The following is a 15,532-nucleotide window of genomic DNA, read 5'->3' on the forward strand; positions in this document are numbered from 1 at the left end:
CGTGGTGGTATAGTTGACTGTATGTTTGACTGATTCCTCACAGGTGTGTTTTTATCAGAGTCGTCTTCACTGTGCTTCACCAGCCTACTCCATGATGGAGTCAATTACTGCAACCACTCCATCCTCCTGACGGGGGACACCTCGAGCAAGACGCCTTCTACCTCCCCACCATGTCATGGCAGCAGTGTCCTGGCTGCAGTGGTGTGCCATGTGAATACGATATTTGATACTGGTACGTGGTGCAGTGTTTAATAAGTGTGTATTTATTCTTTCTTTAGTTAACTTATAACTCGGCTCCGGGTTTAGTGGTGGTGAACAATGAGTGGGCCTGCTTGAACCACACACTGGGCTCTGGGACAAATGTCAAGGGGACCACATGTTTTTTATATCTATTTGGGTGGGTGGTTATGAAGTTAAACAGCTTATATTGAACAAAATGCAGTAGAATGCAATAAATAAAGTGTGAAATGATTCATTTGTTTTGAGTGATTGTTTGTGTATGTGTGTGTGTGTGTGTGTGTGTGTGTGTGTGTGTGTGTGTGTGTGTGTGTGTGTGCGTGTGCGTGTGCGTGTGCGTGTGTGTGTGTGTGTGTGTGTGTGTGCGCGCGCATATACATGTGTGTGTCATCGAAAACAGATAAAGCAAAGGCAACAATACAATACAGCAGAGAAAAAAGAGAAGGATTTTGAATCAGTAATTTAGAGGGACAAAGCGACATGATTTGTAAAACGCACGCCTTTGGTTTAACTGAATACAATTAATTTGTGAGTGAACGTTACTCAGCAGAAAAACATGTTGTCCTGGTGTCCTGTTGTGGAATGAAATTCGAATTTTCTCTGCCATTCCTCTAACACAAAAAGATGTGATAAGTGTGTTGTTTGGGTGATAAGACATTCTGTTTCAATAGACTAGGAACTGGCTCCCCAAGCGAGCCTCAGTGGAGCCCTGGTACAGCTTTGTATCTTTGAGAAGCATGTGTTCACTTGTCCTATCTTATTTACTGTTATTCACCACCGCTAGAAATATATTAAACCATGGTTGAACGGTCTGTCAAAGCAATGTTTCAAGCAGCGTTCTCGCTCAGCAAAGTCCATTTCTCATAGCTTTGATAACACAACTTGAATAGTTTTAGAGTTTTTAGAAATGCGTATTTGATAGAAAATAAGTGTGAAATGTGTCACTTGGTAACAAACTGCCAAAATGACCTAGAGGCGTTCACCATTAGGCCAACGCAAATGGAGTGAAAAGCCCTCTATTGTTTGGACCAGCACTTAGATAGCATTTTTCTGAGTTGGTCCATTGGAAGAAGAGAGACCATAGCCAAAAGATCATCTCTGTAGTACCATGTCCAAGGGTATGACATGATGCACGATAGAGTGCTGACCTGTATCTATTTATCCACTAGTTCATACATCAACCACATTATGCATCATAGGCTACATGTAGTTGACCACTCATTGTATTGTGTAAACAAAACCCAAAGAAATTAATGAATCCCAAATGACACTTTTTTGTAATTTATTGGTCATTATTTTAAAAGACAAAGCTTTGAGCAACTAGACTACTTGAATGGCTAATGGCTCTATAAGCCCACACCCAGTATGTGCCCAAAACAAGACTTCACTCGTTCCAGATTCGGAGGAGAGGGGAGGACGGGTGCGCCCCCTGCAGGCAGCAAACACCTTGTGCTCAGACTTTGCAAGAGGCCAGTCCGTAACCTAGGCACACCCACTCGTTGGTGTACTCTGTGTAGCCTGGGGCGTTGATTAGCCCACTTCCTACGCAGAGAGGAAAAAATGAAAACATTATGGGTAACCTAGCAACTAAAGTGACACTTATTTAGATAAACATAGCTGTTCAGCATTCAATCTCTTATGCCTTATTTATTTTTTAAATATAATACCGAGACAAGGACAAAAAAGAGAAGGGATGTTTTTCCTGTTGGAGAAATATATATTTCTAATATACTTTTTTAATAACAATAATAATAATAATAATTTAAAAATGAATCACATGAATACATTTCTTAAGCACTTACCCTTAATGACATTTTGAAGATTGCAGTAATTGGTGCCATTATCGAGAAGGCTGAGCCAATAGTCTGACATGGATGAACCCTGGACCACGTTAGCAAAAACACATCGTCAGGCATCATACATTGGATTATACACTTTTGAAACCGATACATTGTTAATCCCAATGACTTGTGAATTTGAACAAGAGTTTTCACAAGGGTATACTTAATAAAAAAATTAAGCCCATACTTTCTAGTTAATTGATGCTGCTTATATCATATGTATCCAACCCAATATATATATGTGCCTTATTCATCCAGAATCTCATCTCAGTACATGAGCACAGATCCCCCAGGGGATGGAGGGGACAGGTCGCCTTCAATTTTATGAAGAACATGAAGTTTAACCCCAATATAAATTATTCAGAAATAAATCATATAAATATTTATAAAACAAGTCATACATATATTTATAAAATATATATTTAATAGAGGCTGACTCCACTTTCGAAAAAATTAACAAATAAACACACTTTTTTAAATGTGTCCTCCCTATGTATCCTACGGTCTGAACCGCTGCCAATTTTCAGATGAATGAATGGGGCTGCATTTGCGGATGTGTGGCTCTGTAAAATATGTAAACACGTATAGTGATGGCCTGAAAGGGTTTCACTAATATATATTTTAAGCTACTAGTGATGGCTGTGTGTCTGGTAGATCAGATCTTTAGATAAACATTGATGTTGGTGATAATATTGATGTCTCCTACAGAAAATACTCTGATGTCTATGCTATAATGTCTCAGTATGATTCCTCTCGCTGCAGATATTCTCAAGTGGGCTGTTGTAGGAACAATGGTCAGATCTGGAACACTAGTTTCTGTTAGCATTGCTTTAAACACTGCTCTACCTATTCTCCTAGGTCAATACATCTCAAAGAGAAGGCCTTCAGCTTTAGCGGTTTCATGTTGATTCAGTGGTTAGCATTAAATTCACATTTAAATCTTCACTAGAAGATCTGCTGATTTCTACAGTGTTCAGTGGATATAAAAAGGTTTACACTCACACCAACACGACAGCCCATGTCCATGGCAGCTTCCAGCAAGGTGAAGTTGAGCTTCTGAATTTGACCCCCGACGGAAGTGTGAGTGGCCTCAATAAGGTCTGCATTCACGGTCCCAAGCTGGATGGGGTCAAAAGTATTAACAATAGAAAAATAGGTGGATAACTTTTGAGATATTTTTCAGGCAAAACAGCATGGTGCGTGTGTGCATGTGTGAGTGTGTGTGTGTGTGTGTGTGTGTGTGTGTGTGTGTGTGTGTGTGTGTGTGTGTGTGTGTGTGTGTGTGTGTGTGTGTGTGTGTGTGTGTGTGTGTGTGTGTGTGTGTGTGTGTGTGTGTGTTTGTGTGAGTGTGTATGGGTTGAATGGAAGAGGTTTACCTTGTACTGCTCCATGGACTTCATCTGTGTCAGTATGGTCTTGTTCACTTGGGCACAAGGATATCCAAAAAGCCTACAAGGACATTATAAAATCAATGACGCGTTTGGGAGTGGAACAACCTATACCCCTATACCTATAGAACGCTTCCCCTTTCAACCCACTCTCAGGAAACAAGGTGGTCCTGTCACTAAACGAATCCGAGCCACGGTGTGGGAACGCTTACCAGACCACCTTGCAGTAGGCTTCCATATGGTCCACAGGCTGGCCGGTGGTGATGAGGCTCATCCCCACCAGACAGGCGCTAATCACAAGCAGGGTCCTCACTGATGACATGACGGCTGCGCTGTCTTCTTCTTCTTCTTGGTATCAAGGTAGAGGTGTGTGCTGATGAGGGGCGTTTGGGGCATGTTCCCCCCACAGCCCTGCAGGCCTTTATATAGCGCGGGCGGCAGACGTTGATGTGGAGCATGCATGGTGTGGGTCATGAGTGTAGCATGGCATCGATTGGCAGGATTCTTCTCGTCGCTCGGAAACCGCATGCCAAGCATTAGGTCCCTTCAGATGAATAGATTTGCCAATGAAGGGGATTGCTTCATGAGAGAAATAAAAAGCACAGGAGGAGGAAAGTTTTCTGTAAGAAGACACGTATTGACCTAACAATCCATGCCTAAATGTGACAACTTATTTTTGTGCTGATGTTAGTATATAAGCCTATACTATGTGGGGCATGTTGAAATAGCACTGTGAATTATGTGTGTTTAGGCTGAGAAAACAGCTTTCAGATTTCTCCTTGCCGTTTTGGTTGTTTTATTATTGTCATATAACCTGCATTTCTTGCTGTCGATATTTTATTAAGTTAAGTTTAATGTATTTTTTGTTTTTCTTTATTGATTTGTTTAACTTTGTATAACTCATGCTATGTTCTGAACATAGCATGATGTCTGACATCAGAAGATTATCTGAAAAGCCTTCGAGCCACATAAAGGCATGCTATAAGGCGGTCTGGTAAGGCTAAACCATGGCCCATCTCAAAGGCGTTCAGCTGGCATAATTAATTAACATTGGTGCGTTCTGAGGTGGAACACGTGAGATCTGGGAAAGAGTTGTGGCTCTAGATAGCTTGACCAGAAACCAAAGCGTGAAGAAACCACAGTAAACTGATTATCATTCCAATTATCAATCTGAGCTCAATTTAAACATTAATTCACCATTTACTCCCCATTTCAATTTCGAATTAGCATGATATTCATTTTTATGTTTAATATTAAAAACTGTTTAGCAACCTGTAGAATATGCCTGCAGAGCTCACTGGACTCCATGGCAGATTCTGGGAACTATACCCAGTTTCTGACTCATTACTGGAAATACACGAAGAAGCTGATACATTATTAAAAGTTGTGAACTATACAATTAAACCTTTACTGAACATTTAGAATCACAGGTACAACTTCCAGGCCACTTCAGTGTATGTCTACCTGCATCGCCTCAGCCAAACACACAGTTCCATTTTCATTCTCACATGTCTAACTCTAATCCTCACACAGGTCTACTCTTACCTCAGGCAGTGTCTCAACATTTGCAAATACAATGTAATATGCATGCATTATGTTGTTGAAAGTGCATGAGTGACAGTATGACAACTAAACAATGACTCATGCTTTTGTCGTAGTGCCTCCATTCCTCAAAAGCCCAGGTGCTGACCTCAAGGCGACATGGAGCAGGGTCCTCCTGTCATGGGTGCTAGCATGTCATCGATGAGCCTGACCCCTCATCTCTCTGGAACTGCATGCCAACCATTAGACTCCTTCAGGGGAGCATACAGGAACAAAATGTATTTCTTTGTGTTGAAATGAGAAAGGACATACCGCAACTAAAACAAGATTTGTATTGAACACCATTCCACGATCATTAAAAAGAAAGCATGAAAGTAAGTTTGCTAGGAAGTCACTTGTCAAGCTTATCATACTTTATTGATCGCCAGGGCGAAAAATCGAAAAAGACATGTCAGAAGTGGGATTTGAACCCACGCCTCCAATTGGAGACCAGAAAGCCCATGATATGGAAGGTACTACCTTGAGTCTGGCGCCTTAGACCGCTCGGCCATCCTGACAACATGACAATATACTGTCTCAACATTTGATAAAATAGTATAAAGACAAATATAGTCAAACATTGTTTGACCATATTTGACGTAACATTTCTCTGACACTCAAAACCTTTGCATCAAAGCTCAAAAAAGTTTTGATTTTGATATATTATTGTTTTTCATAATATTCCTCCTCACTGCGTATGACACAAAGTTCAACCAGTCTAGCTTTCTCTCCACTAGCAGCTATCCATTGTCTGTCAAACATTTGCATGGTAATGGCTTACGCATATTGGTTTATAAGTCACCATGCAACAGTGCCACTGAAGCAGGTTTAAACCCACAGCAGAAAGATTAAACAGGGCCAACCAAAACACAACGATGCCAAATCAGATTTTTGGCAGTTTTTAGTTTCAATCAAGATTCAAATCAACATTGGAAGAAGCAAATACATTTGGAATAAAGATGCCTTCCGCAAGCTCAAATAAGTGAGTCCGGCCTTTGGCGCAGGTTTAATCAATAAAGACATTTACCCTGGACCAAATTCGAGGACCGCACCAGCACTTGTTAGACATGGGATGAAATCATGCCAAGTTTCTATTTGACTATGTGCAAATGTTTATAGTCGTGAAGGATTATATATGTAGGCCTGCAAGTCGGGCCCAATTTATTTAATCTTTTGATGGACTAAAAAGGTTCCCTGTGGTAGTAGACCATGCGCCACCGAATTGGTTTTCCTAGGCTCCTCCCCCAACCAGCAAGATGTTGAACAAACCCAGTTGAATGGCAAGGTACCACATCTTCCATGTAGTGTCGGCACTGGCAGTGGCGCAAAAAGTGGGTATGCACTTATTGCGGCGCATAGGGGCGCCGCACCAGAGGGGGCGCCAAAGCGATGGAAGTAAAACAATTCGAGTCGGCATTTTCAGTTTTTAACAGCGTTTGTGTAACAGAGGGACGTCACTGATTAGGCGCCTCCCCGCTCCTTCGCCTCCCTCCCCCCCTCCTCCCCACACGGCGCTCCAGTGCCCCCTCGAACACGCCCTGGAGGCGAGCGCCAGAGTGTCTTCATTTGAACCGCATTGTCATCTGATGACACGTACCTCAATATTGAGAGGCAGAGAAGAAAGCCCTCAGGGTCACAACATAGAAAAAGAAAGATTGGGAAGGAGAAAGGGTGCGCAGGGATGAAAGAAAGCTTTTCAAAGTCGTTTTTATCAGTGTATCAAGAGGAGGCTTGTAAATATTCAGGTTAGCTAAATCTACTACTAGTAAAACAACAGGTTACTGTTGTCTTGCAACTGTGTAGGCCTACTGATCAGAATGGAGCCTACAATATAACGGATCATAACAAGAAAAATAAAGGAACTTGTTTGTGGTTATTTTGTTTTACTTCAATCTCTATGCAAGTCTTTGTTTTATGTCAATAGAACCAGTAAAAACGGAGTTATTGATACTTTATAACTCTGTTAATAATCCAAAAGTTAATAAATTAATAATCCAAAAAAAAAGAAGATTATTATAGTATCTGAATTGAGACTGAATCGTTCTACACAGTATTGCGATGCATCGAAGAATCGATTATTTTTCCCACCCCTATTGGTTACTGTACTCCAACAGTTCTAACAGAGTCTATTGTTTTGCATGTTAGCTTTTTGGTGAAGCTAGAGTTGCTGACACGCGCCTTGTGGTGGGGTATAATAACTGGCAGTGTCTTTCAAAGATACTGAAGCACCATGAAAGAAGTGGTTACCACATAAAGGCTTATCTGATGTGGAATGAATTGGCATCCCGCTTATGATAGGTAAAACTATTGATAGCGAATTGCAGAGAGCCTGTTGACTCGAGTGATCGACTGCATATTCTTCCTAGCAGAAAGAAACCTGCCACTGAGGGGGACAAAATGGAAATCCTAGAAATGGAAATATTCTGGGTATCCTTGATCTCATAGCACGGTATGATGTCACACTGACAGAGCATCTTAGAAAGGCTGCCTCTAAAGAAAACACCGGATATCTGTCCTGGTGCACTCAAAATGAATTTTTTGATTCAATATCAGAGAGTGTTTTAGGTCAAATTTGTGCCCAGATCAAAGAGAGGGGGGGGGGGGGGGGGCGCCTGCTATGTGTCTGCATACCCCCCAGAAAGTAGGCAGTTGCGCCCCTGGGTGTCGGCATTGCCTTGCCATGTCACAGCTCTCCCTTCAACGTGTGGTGATGGCTGGTTTACCTGTCGCCCCTGATTACCAGGGCACCACAGGTGTGAAGCCCTATTTGCAATGGCTTTAATCCGGCATTGTAGCGAAATGTATTAGATCCTAAATAAATACAAATTGTGATGTAAGGTCTTGTGTTTCGGGCTGGGTTGAATCTTGTTCGGGTTTTGCTTTTTGACGTCATGTTATGTTCGTTTTCTGTCTATTTAATAACAGCCACCTTGTTTTCTAAACTGCAAGAGAGAGGTCAGTTGTCCCACTCTATTGTTTAGACTTTAGTCAACCATTGTTGAAAGTAATCATTGAACAGCCCTTGTTAAATCACTCCAAACGTGATTCTGCTATTCCAAAAGAACATGTGGATTCACAAATAAAAGATTGCCTTGTAATCATCTTACTAGGATAATTGATGACTTACAAAACTGAAGAATGAACTAACAGAACAACGAGTTGAAGCAAAGAACGAAATAACTGTTTCCATTATATATAAAGCACTTGCATAATAATACATGAGTAGAATGTTAATGGATAACTTTATTAAAGGATCAAATAAGTTCACCACTGCTGTTGGTGGTGACCTAGATCGGAGTCATCTCGCGATAAGTCATAATCTTTCGTCCAGCTCTCCAAGTTGCTCTGTCTGCGTAGCAGTCCCTGCTGGCGTTTGCAGGGGCGTCGGTCATTTGTGTGTCTATCGAAAGCCTTGCAAGAAGATACATCTAACTTTTCATAATAGGTAAAATGCATGATCGTTTAACTGTACAGCTTCATTTATTGTGCATGCAACCAAGTATTTTAGATGCGATATTTGATTACGGAAGTACAATAGGACTAGCCGTTATACCGTAAAAGTGGAGCGCCCGTTAGTTTATATGTCGAGACATCGCCCATTATACCTCTAAACTTAGTTTACTCTGTCAGGTCGAAAGGTTGTTAGTTGCCTGTAGGGGAAAGTAGCTGGTCGCGCGACGCGTCCCAACACCAAACATAGCCAAAGGCAATTTGCTGCAGACGAGACGTAGGCTTCACCTAGTTGCAAACATTGGGTATTTCTGAATTCTAACCCTTTGTTTACCTTTCCTTTCAGGAGTTTGATCAAACACAAAAGTGTCCACCATGACCGACGTGAGTGGGAAGGTCCTAACGGTCCTGGGTCCGATCGACCCGGACCAATTGGGCCGCACTATGACCCACGAGCATTTAACTATGACTTTCGAGTGCTGTTACTTCTCCCCACCGCCAGGGGACCAGGTGGAGAACCCATTTCAGATGCAACACATGTTCTGGTTGAGACAGAACCCCTACGGCAACCACGAGAACCTGCTCCTGAAGCAAGAGAACAGCGCGGTGCGAGAGGAACTGCTGGCGTACAAGAAGGCCGGCGGGGGAGCCATGGTTGAGAACACCACAACCGGCATCGACCGGGACCTGCCCACCATCAGACAGATGTCCAAAGAAACGGGGGTCCATGTTATTGGTGGCGCTGGGTACTATGTGGATGCCACCCACACAGAGGCCACCAAGAGGATGACTGTGGAGGAGGTGTGATCATCATTTAAGTTTTTTGTTTTTTTATCACAATCTAAAAGATATGTCCTTTATTACCAAGTATTAATACTTAACTACATTGGTGATGATTCAATTTAATATTTATGCAAACAGGTTTTGAATTTTGCATTGGAATCCTTCTTTAATTGTTGATGATGCCTTAACAGGTATTCTTCTAATCAGGATTCAAATATCAGACGAGATCGAGCTAAGTTTTAAGTCATTGATTTTACCTTTAGATGTTGGAATGAAGGTGTTACATTCTGAAGGTTTGTTAAAACCAAACAAAGCACCTTAAGCCCCCTCCCTGGGGGTCCGCCGTGCCTCTCCCCCTCAGCTCAGTGTCGTCATGGCGGACGAGGTGCTCCACGGCGCCGACGGGACGGGCATCCGCTGCGGCGTCATCGGGGAAATCGGCTGCAGCTGGCCCATCACGGACAGCGAGAAGAAGGTGCTGAGGGCCACGGCGCACGCCCAGGCCCAGCTGGGCTGCCCCGTCATCATCCACCCGGGGCGCAACCCCACTGCGCCCGCCGAGGTGGTCCGCATCCTCCGGGAGGCCGGCGGGGACATCGGCAAGACGGTCATGTCGCACCTGGACAGGTGAGGGGTCCTCGCGCGGGTTAGGGTCTCCTCCGCCGGGTTTGGCGCCTTTTGTTTGACTGTTCGGGCTGCAGGAAGGTCAGGGGATGGCCGGGGTTTTCACGTAAGAAACACAATTTCCAGTCAATTAATACTTCATCGTAATTGATATATCACACCTGACACCTATTCTATTACAAGTAAAGCAGTAGTCAACTTTTTAGTCGATTGGTGTTTTTTCTAATGCGATAGAAAGGTGCTTGCAGGTTCTTCATTATTGAGGCTCCTAGCCGTCATTGAAGAGCCTCCCCTCTTTTATTATGTTATACCAATTAAAGGAGTTCGCTTTGGAGGAGGGGGGTGGTGCTATCTTATGTTGTAACAGTAATTGTGATAAAAGGCTGTGTGTGTGTGTGTGTGTGTGTGTGTGTGTGTGTGTGTGTGTGTGTGTGTGTGTGTGTGTGTGTGTGTGTGTGTGTGTGTGTGTGTGTGTGTGTGTGTGTGTGTGTGTGTGTGTGTGTGTGTGTGTGTGTGTGATTTATTTGAATCCAATAAGCATGCCCTGACCAGCTGTGCTCTGCAGGACCATCTTTGACCACGGGGAGCTGGTGGAGTTCGCTAAGGAGGGCTGCTACCTCGAGTATGACCTGTTTGGCACCGAGATGCTGGACTACCCATACGACCTGTCGGTGGACATGCCCAGTGACAGCCAACGTGTGCAGGCGTGAGTTTGAGTTTAGAATCCTTTATAATACAACCCGCGGACGACAGTGACCCCGTGTTAAATATTTGCACAAAGCAAAGCGCGCTGCACATTTCATATATTGACTTTTCCCATGAATGTGTTGGTTTTTTGTGTGTGTGTGTGTGTGTGTGTGATCAGCCTGGGGGTCCTGGTGAAGGAGGGCTATGAGGACCACATCGTGGTGGCTCACGACATCCACACCAAGAACCGCCTGACCAAGTACGGCGGCCACGGCTACTCCCACATCTTGAAGAGCATCGTGCCCAAGATGCTGAGGAGGGGCTTCACCCAGGCCCAGGTGGACAAGATCCTCATCGCCAACCCCAAACGCTGGCTCACATTCAAATAAGGACACACACACACACACACACACACACACACACACACACACACACACACACACACACACACACACACACACACACACACACACACACACACACACACACACACACACACACACACATACACACAGGAGATGGCATGGATCGATGGATTGATAGACTTCTTACAGGGGGTTTGGATCACAGCTGTTATGAAATTTCATTCATTAATCGTAATGATTTTAATGTTATTTGGTGTCTGTGAGGGAATTTGTGTGTTAAATACAATGGAAGGAGTTCGAATTGAGGGAGATCATCTTTTTTTTCTGCATTCCAGACAGTCTAATGTATTAGCAATTAGAATATCAATCACATCATCTATTAAAGATCAAACCGTCCCAGAGCCCATCAATAACTGTCTCGGGTTGATTCAATGTGGTGTTCTGTGTTTATGCCTGGCAATATCTTTTGCACATTTCACTAATTTCTTGCCTCCACCCGCTTGAGACTCCGGAGAATTTAGCCTCTCAAAGAACCATAAAAAACCCTGAAAACAATTAGTTCCCTTCCTTTGAAATGCCAGTGTTCGCTCAGACCACAGGGACGCGGCCTGCGACACACGGGGGTCTGCACAAACACCTAGCTAATTACATTAGCCCTTCGTCTTTCTCTCTGTTCCTCCAACAATGGCATCTCGGTGCGCCGTTTGTTCTAACGATGACTCAACAGCTCTGCGATCCGTGTATCACGGCACCAGCCTAGAGCCATAGCATCTTGAACACCCTGCACACCCTGAACACCACCCAGCAAGAAGCCTCACGTGGCGGTCTGCGTGGGGGGTGGATGGATCCATCGACAGATACTCCTGAGGCCAACAGACCCGGCAGAAGGACATGCATGTGGCCTTGCAGGTGGTCTTGGCCATGTGGTCTCCGGTCTCTGCAGGGCCGCATGGATGCACCGATATGACTCATATGGCTGAGAGTGCGTTAGTCATGGAGGGGGGGGGGGAACAGAGAACTTCATATGAGAATATAAGATGCACCATCTTACATGCCCATGTAAAGGTGTCTGTGTGCATATACTCTTTTGGTCAGTGAGTGAAAGAAGGAAGAATGTGATCATGTTTTGCTCAAGGTCTTACGTACATGGTGCACGGCTGTTGGGTTTGAACACCCACCGGCTACTGTGAGGGTCGGAACCTGCAGCCCACCAGGGTAATGCGGACCAACAATGTCTGTACTGCAGTGAAGATAGCCAGTCCAGGGTGATACAGACAGGACTTTATTACAGAGACATGAGTCACAAGGAAAAGCAGCTCGGGCGCAAAACCCCTGTTCCTGGAAGTAGGCCTATCTTTACCCTCGCCCCTGGCTCATGTATGATGACCATACACATTGCTACATGTTCCTACCATCTTCACCCAGGATGGAGCCATTTCCTAATTTGAGCTGGTAACATCCTTCAGTTTCTAATCTTAACAACCCTTAACTATTTAGTTGACTTCCTTTTAACAGTGAAATATAACTATGTGTTTTCGATTTTCTCTTGTCACATTTAGTTTTATCACCACTGCCTGTCAGTTCAGCGTGTCAATCCACTGACAATGAAAGGACTGATGGTATGCCATAATAAAGTTGCAATAAACCCATAGTAAAAACCACTTCGACATAAGAGTAAAATATCACTTAAAGCGAATGTAGCAGGACTCCTAAACTCCTAAGAATCCTTCCCATATGCACAGCCAAGGCTGCCATTCGATAACATCCAAGGTATAGAAGAATAGTCACATGTTTATCATTCATCTCTTCATCAGTAATTACACTATCCGGTCAAAAGTCAAGTCAATGATCAATCCGTGATCCCGGTGTGTTTGGCCGCGGGAGCCGTTTAGCCACGTCAGTCGGCGTACACCATGAAGCCGGAGTAGGTGCTGTACTTGTTGTTGTTCCCGCCGTGCGCCTTGCCGCCGTCCAGCTTGACGTACACCTCGTCGCCAGGCTCCAGGTGCAGCACGGCGCTGTTGCTGGCGTAGTCGTAGTTCTGGTCGGCGTCCTGCGCTATGGCGCTGGCCCGCACCTTCACACGATGGGACATCTGGTTCAGGAGAAGTGGGCTTTCTGCCGCATGCAAACCATTTACTCTAAGGTTCCTGAATGCACACATTTTTTTACTTTGACATAATCTGGGAGATTCATTAAAAAAAGCATGGACATGCATGATTGGAATCCAAATCAAGCCTAGTAGAATCAATAAATGTTTATTATTTATTATTTAAAGTGTCTTGATTGTGATTTTTCACTACCTAATGGTCTAATTTAACAACACAATGATACATTTTTAATTTGAGATCTAACAAAATAATATTGAAGTATATGGCATTTCTTAACATGTCAGGGTTAAAAAACGAACATATCTCCTAGTAAATAGGACTATATTTATTTACCACTTTAGACATGTAAAGGAAATTTAAAAGGCCGTGGGACGCAGCCACCTGTTCGACAAACCAAAGGTATTTCACTGCGAGAGATAACGAAACAATGGCACGAGACTCCTGCTTTAACTAACATTAACTTGGCTCCATAAACGGTCCTACCCGGTTGTTCTTGACCAGGTCAGCCCACATGCTGGTGCCGTCTCCTCCGCGCATCAACACGTGGTAAACAAAGAAATAAATCCCCGGTATCGAACACGTGAATTTCCCCGTGGATGGGTCGTAGTGATTTCCAAGATTCGTGACCACGTCGTCAAATTTCAGCACTTCGTAGCCTTCGTGTTGTTTCTTCAGAGCTGCGTAAAAGGCGATCTTGGGGACGGTGTTGTACGTGGCTGCGCTGATGCCCCCCGTGGGTCCGTTGTATCCTCCTGACCCGGCTAACCCAGGGGGTCCTGCCTCCCCTCTCTCCCCCGGGGGGCCAATAGGTCCGGGTGGGCCAATTTGGCCCCTCGGACCCATTCGACCGATGCGCCCTGGCTCTCCTGGCGGTCCTGGCGGACCTTGGATGAAGGTCGGTAACTGTGACTGAATCAGTCGGTTATCTTTGACCGCCGTGGTTTTCGCCCTGGCCGTGGTGGTCCCCTGGGCATCGCACACCATCTGACACGCTCCGAGCATCTCGTAGCGGGCTTGCGTCCCGGCGGAGTTGACCATGACCGGGATCAGGATCACAAGCATCAGCACCACGAGCACGCCACACACACCCGTGGCGATCATCTTACCCCTGCTGATCCGTCTGGGACCGAGAGAACGGGCAGGTTCCAGCCTGATTCTGGATGGAAGGTGGTCGTGTGATGAAAAAAGGCTTCTCAATCCCACTGATCTAAATTATCTCATCAGATATTTTGGTTGGGGTCGTTGCTGTTGTTGCGCTAAACCAACATCTATAAGCTGAACCATTCACTTTTACGCACGCAGATATCCGCCCTGTGTGTGAGGAGGATTAGAGGCACCGACGCTTAAACTTTTCTTCACAGCATGATCCCACGTGAGAGACTGATCAGGGATTCAACGGCTACCTGTTCTTCAATTGGTTTCGGAGGAGACGGGAGGAGGAGGAGGGGGCTGCTGATAGATTGGATGGAATCAATTCCTTTTTTTTTCAATCCGAGGAAAATGAATCGTTTCAAAGTGATACATGATCGCGTGTTCTGAAACGTGATATGCTTTCAAATGGTGAGTCGGTCGGATGAATGTTATTATAACATGGTAAAACGGACAATTTCAATTTGATGCAGATGCATTCAAAATAGAGGCACTATCTTAATAAATAACGCCCCCTCATTGCAATGTGTTCCATACTGTTTCTCAACATAGAACTAGCCACTTTTTTAGCAAACACACAGGAATCAGATCAATTGAGCCTTTCTTCTTACAATACACGTTAAACCAACACAACAAAACAGCCCAACAAAGAATCCCCCAAGCCTGAGTATTACAGAATACTAGGTAGCCCGGCAGCCACACCCCGATGACCGTTGTCAAGGAGGAGAGAGGATGACACATTGGGGTGTGGGGGGGGCGGGGGGGGGGGGACAGGGACGAATACTGGGAGAGGGAAACAGATACGCAGTGTTTGATTAGAGCAGGGCTGTCGTTACGAGGGGATTCGATAATGGGACGGGCGGCACGGTTCTCCAGGGCTGCGCTGGATGCATGTTGTCTCTGTAGCGTTTCAATAGATCCGTATTGACTCCATGCAGACCCAGATGCTGTGCGTCGCACAGATACGTTGATGATGGCATCACGGGTTTGACACCAAACTTAAGCGACGACAAACCACGAATCATTCAAGGGAGACAAAAGTTAAGCCACACATATAGGAAGGAATGTTTTCAAAACCAAGTTCCCTCTAATAATGCATGTCTCCCTGCATGCCCAAACAACACATTTGGTGTGGTACAATATGGCCGCATGGTTGAAATGTCCACTTGGCACCATGGGGTGATGGTGTTGATGAGTAATTTACCACTTGTTGCTGGTCAGCCAGCCCCCCTCCCAATGCCTTGGCAAGAGACGGCCGTGTGAGTCAGTGATAAAGAGAGGGCAAGTGTGAGAGGGAGGGAGAGAGAGAGAGAGAG

The 15,532-nt window shown here is 44.7% G+C and overlaps 2 protein-coding genes, 1 long non-coding RNA gene and 1 other non-coding gene across 4 annotated transcripts; 1 reads left to right on the forward strand and 3 right to left on the reverse strand.

Annotated features, from left to right (window-relative positions):
• Positions 1-3,148: 3,148 nt before the first annotated feature.
• LOC130387002 (uncharacterized) lies at positions 3,149-4,030 on the reverse strand. The gene is made up of 3 exons (XR_008896272.1): positions 3,679-4,030; positions 3,455-3,527; positions 3,149-3,197 (listed from the first exon to the last, which is right to left on the reverse strand). It is a non-coding gene; the product is annotated as an uncharacterized LOC130387002 (long non-coding RNA).
• Positions 4,031-5,457: 1,427 nt separating this feature from the next.
• trnal-caa (transfer RNA leucine (anticodon CAA)) lies at positions 5,458-5,565 on the reverse strand. The gene is made up of 2 exons: positions 5,528-5,565; positions 5,458-5,503 (listed from the first exon to the last, which is right to left on the reverse strand). It is a non-coding gene; the product is annotated as a tRNA-Leu (tRNA).
• A 2,802-nt stretch (positions 5,566-8,367) lies between these two features.
• pter (phosphotriesterase related) lies at positions 8,368-11,510 on the forward strand. The gene is made up of 5 exons (XM_056596512.1): positions 8,368-8,492; positions 8,844-9,298; positions 9,642-9,907; positions 10,470-10,610; positions 10,770-11,510. The coding sequence occupies exons 2-5, from the start codon at positions 8,873-8,875 to the stop codon at positions 10,978-10,980; spliced, it is 1,044 nt and encodes a 347-aa protein (XP_056452487.1). The 5' UTR covers positions 8,368-8,492; positions 8,844-8,872; the 3' UTR covers positions 10,981-11,510.
• A 757-nt stretch (positions 11,511-12,267) lies between these two features.
• c1ql3b (complement component 1, q subcomponent-like 3b) lies at positions 12,268-14,168 on the reverse strand. Its single transcript, XM_056597102.1, has 2 exons — positions 13,551-14,168; positions 12,268-13,033 (listed from the first exon to the last, which is right to left on the reverse strand). The coding sequence occupies exons 1-2, from the start codon at positions 14,166-14,168 to the stop codon at positions 12,854-12,856; spliced, it is 798 nt and encodes a 265-aa protein (XP_056453077.1). The 3' UTR covers positions 12,268-12,853.
• Between the last annotated feature and the right edge of the window lie 1,364 nt (positions 14,169-15,532).

The sequence above is a fragment of the Gadus chalcogrammus genome, chromosome 8, assembly GCF_026213295.1.
Source record: "Gadus chalcogrammus isolate NIFS_2021 chromosome 8, NIFS_Gcha_1.0, whole genome shotgun sequence".
NCBI classification, from domain to species: domain Eukaryota; kingdom Metazoa; phylum Chordata; class Actinopteri; order Gadiformes; family Gadidae; genus Gadus; species Gadus chalcogrammus.

What these genes read in the sequence shown, in the direction of transcription:
- pter (XM_056596512.1), top strand. Translation starts at nt 8,873, where the DNA reads ATGACCGACGTGAGTGGGAAGGTCCTAACGGTCCTGGGTCCGATCGAC. An exon ending in GTCATGTCGCACCTGGACAG is followed by an intron (nt 9,908 to 10,469) that starts GTGAGGGGTCCT and finishes TGTGCTCTGCAG; the next exon opens with GACCATCTTTGACCACGGGG. An exon ending in GACAGCCAACGTGTGCAGGC is followed by an intron (nt 10,611 to 10,769) that starts GTGAGTTTGAGT and finishes GTGTGTGATCAG; the next exon opens with CCTGGGGGTCCTGGTGAAGG.
- c1ql3b (XM_056597102.1), bottom strand. Translation starts at nt 14,168, where the DNA reads ATGATCGCCACGGGTGTGTGTGGCGTGCTCGTGGTGCTGATGCTTGTG. An exon ending in ACCTGGTCAAGAACAACCGG is followed by an intron (nt 13,034 to 13,550) that starts GTAGGACCGTTT and finishes CATCGTGTGAAG; the next exon opens with GTGCGGGCCAGCGCCATAGC.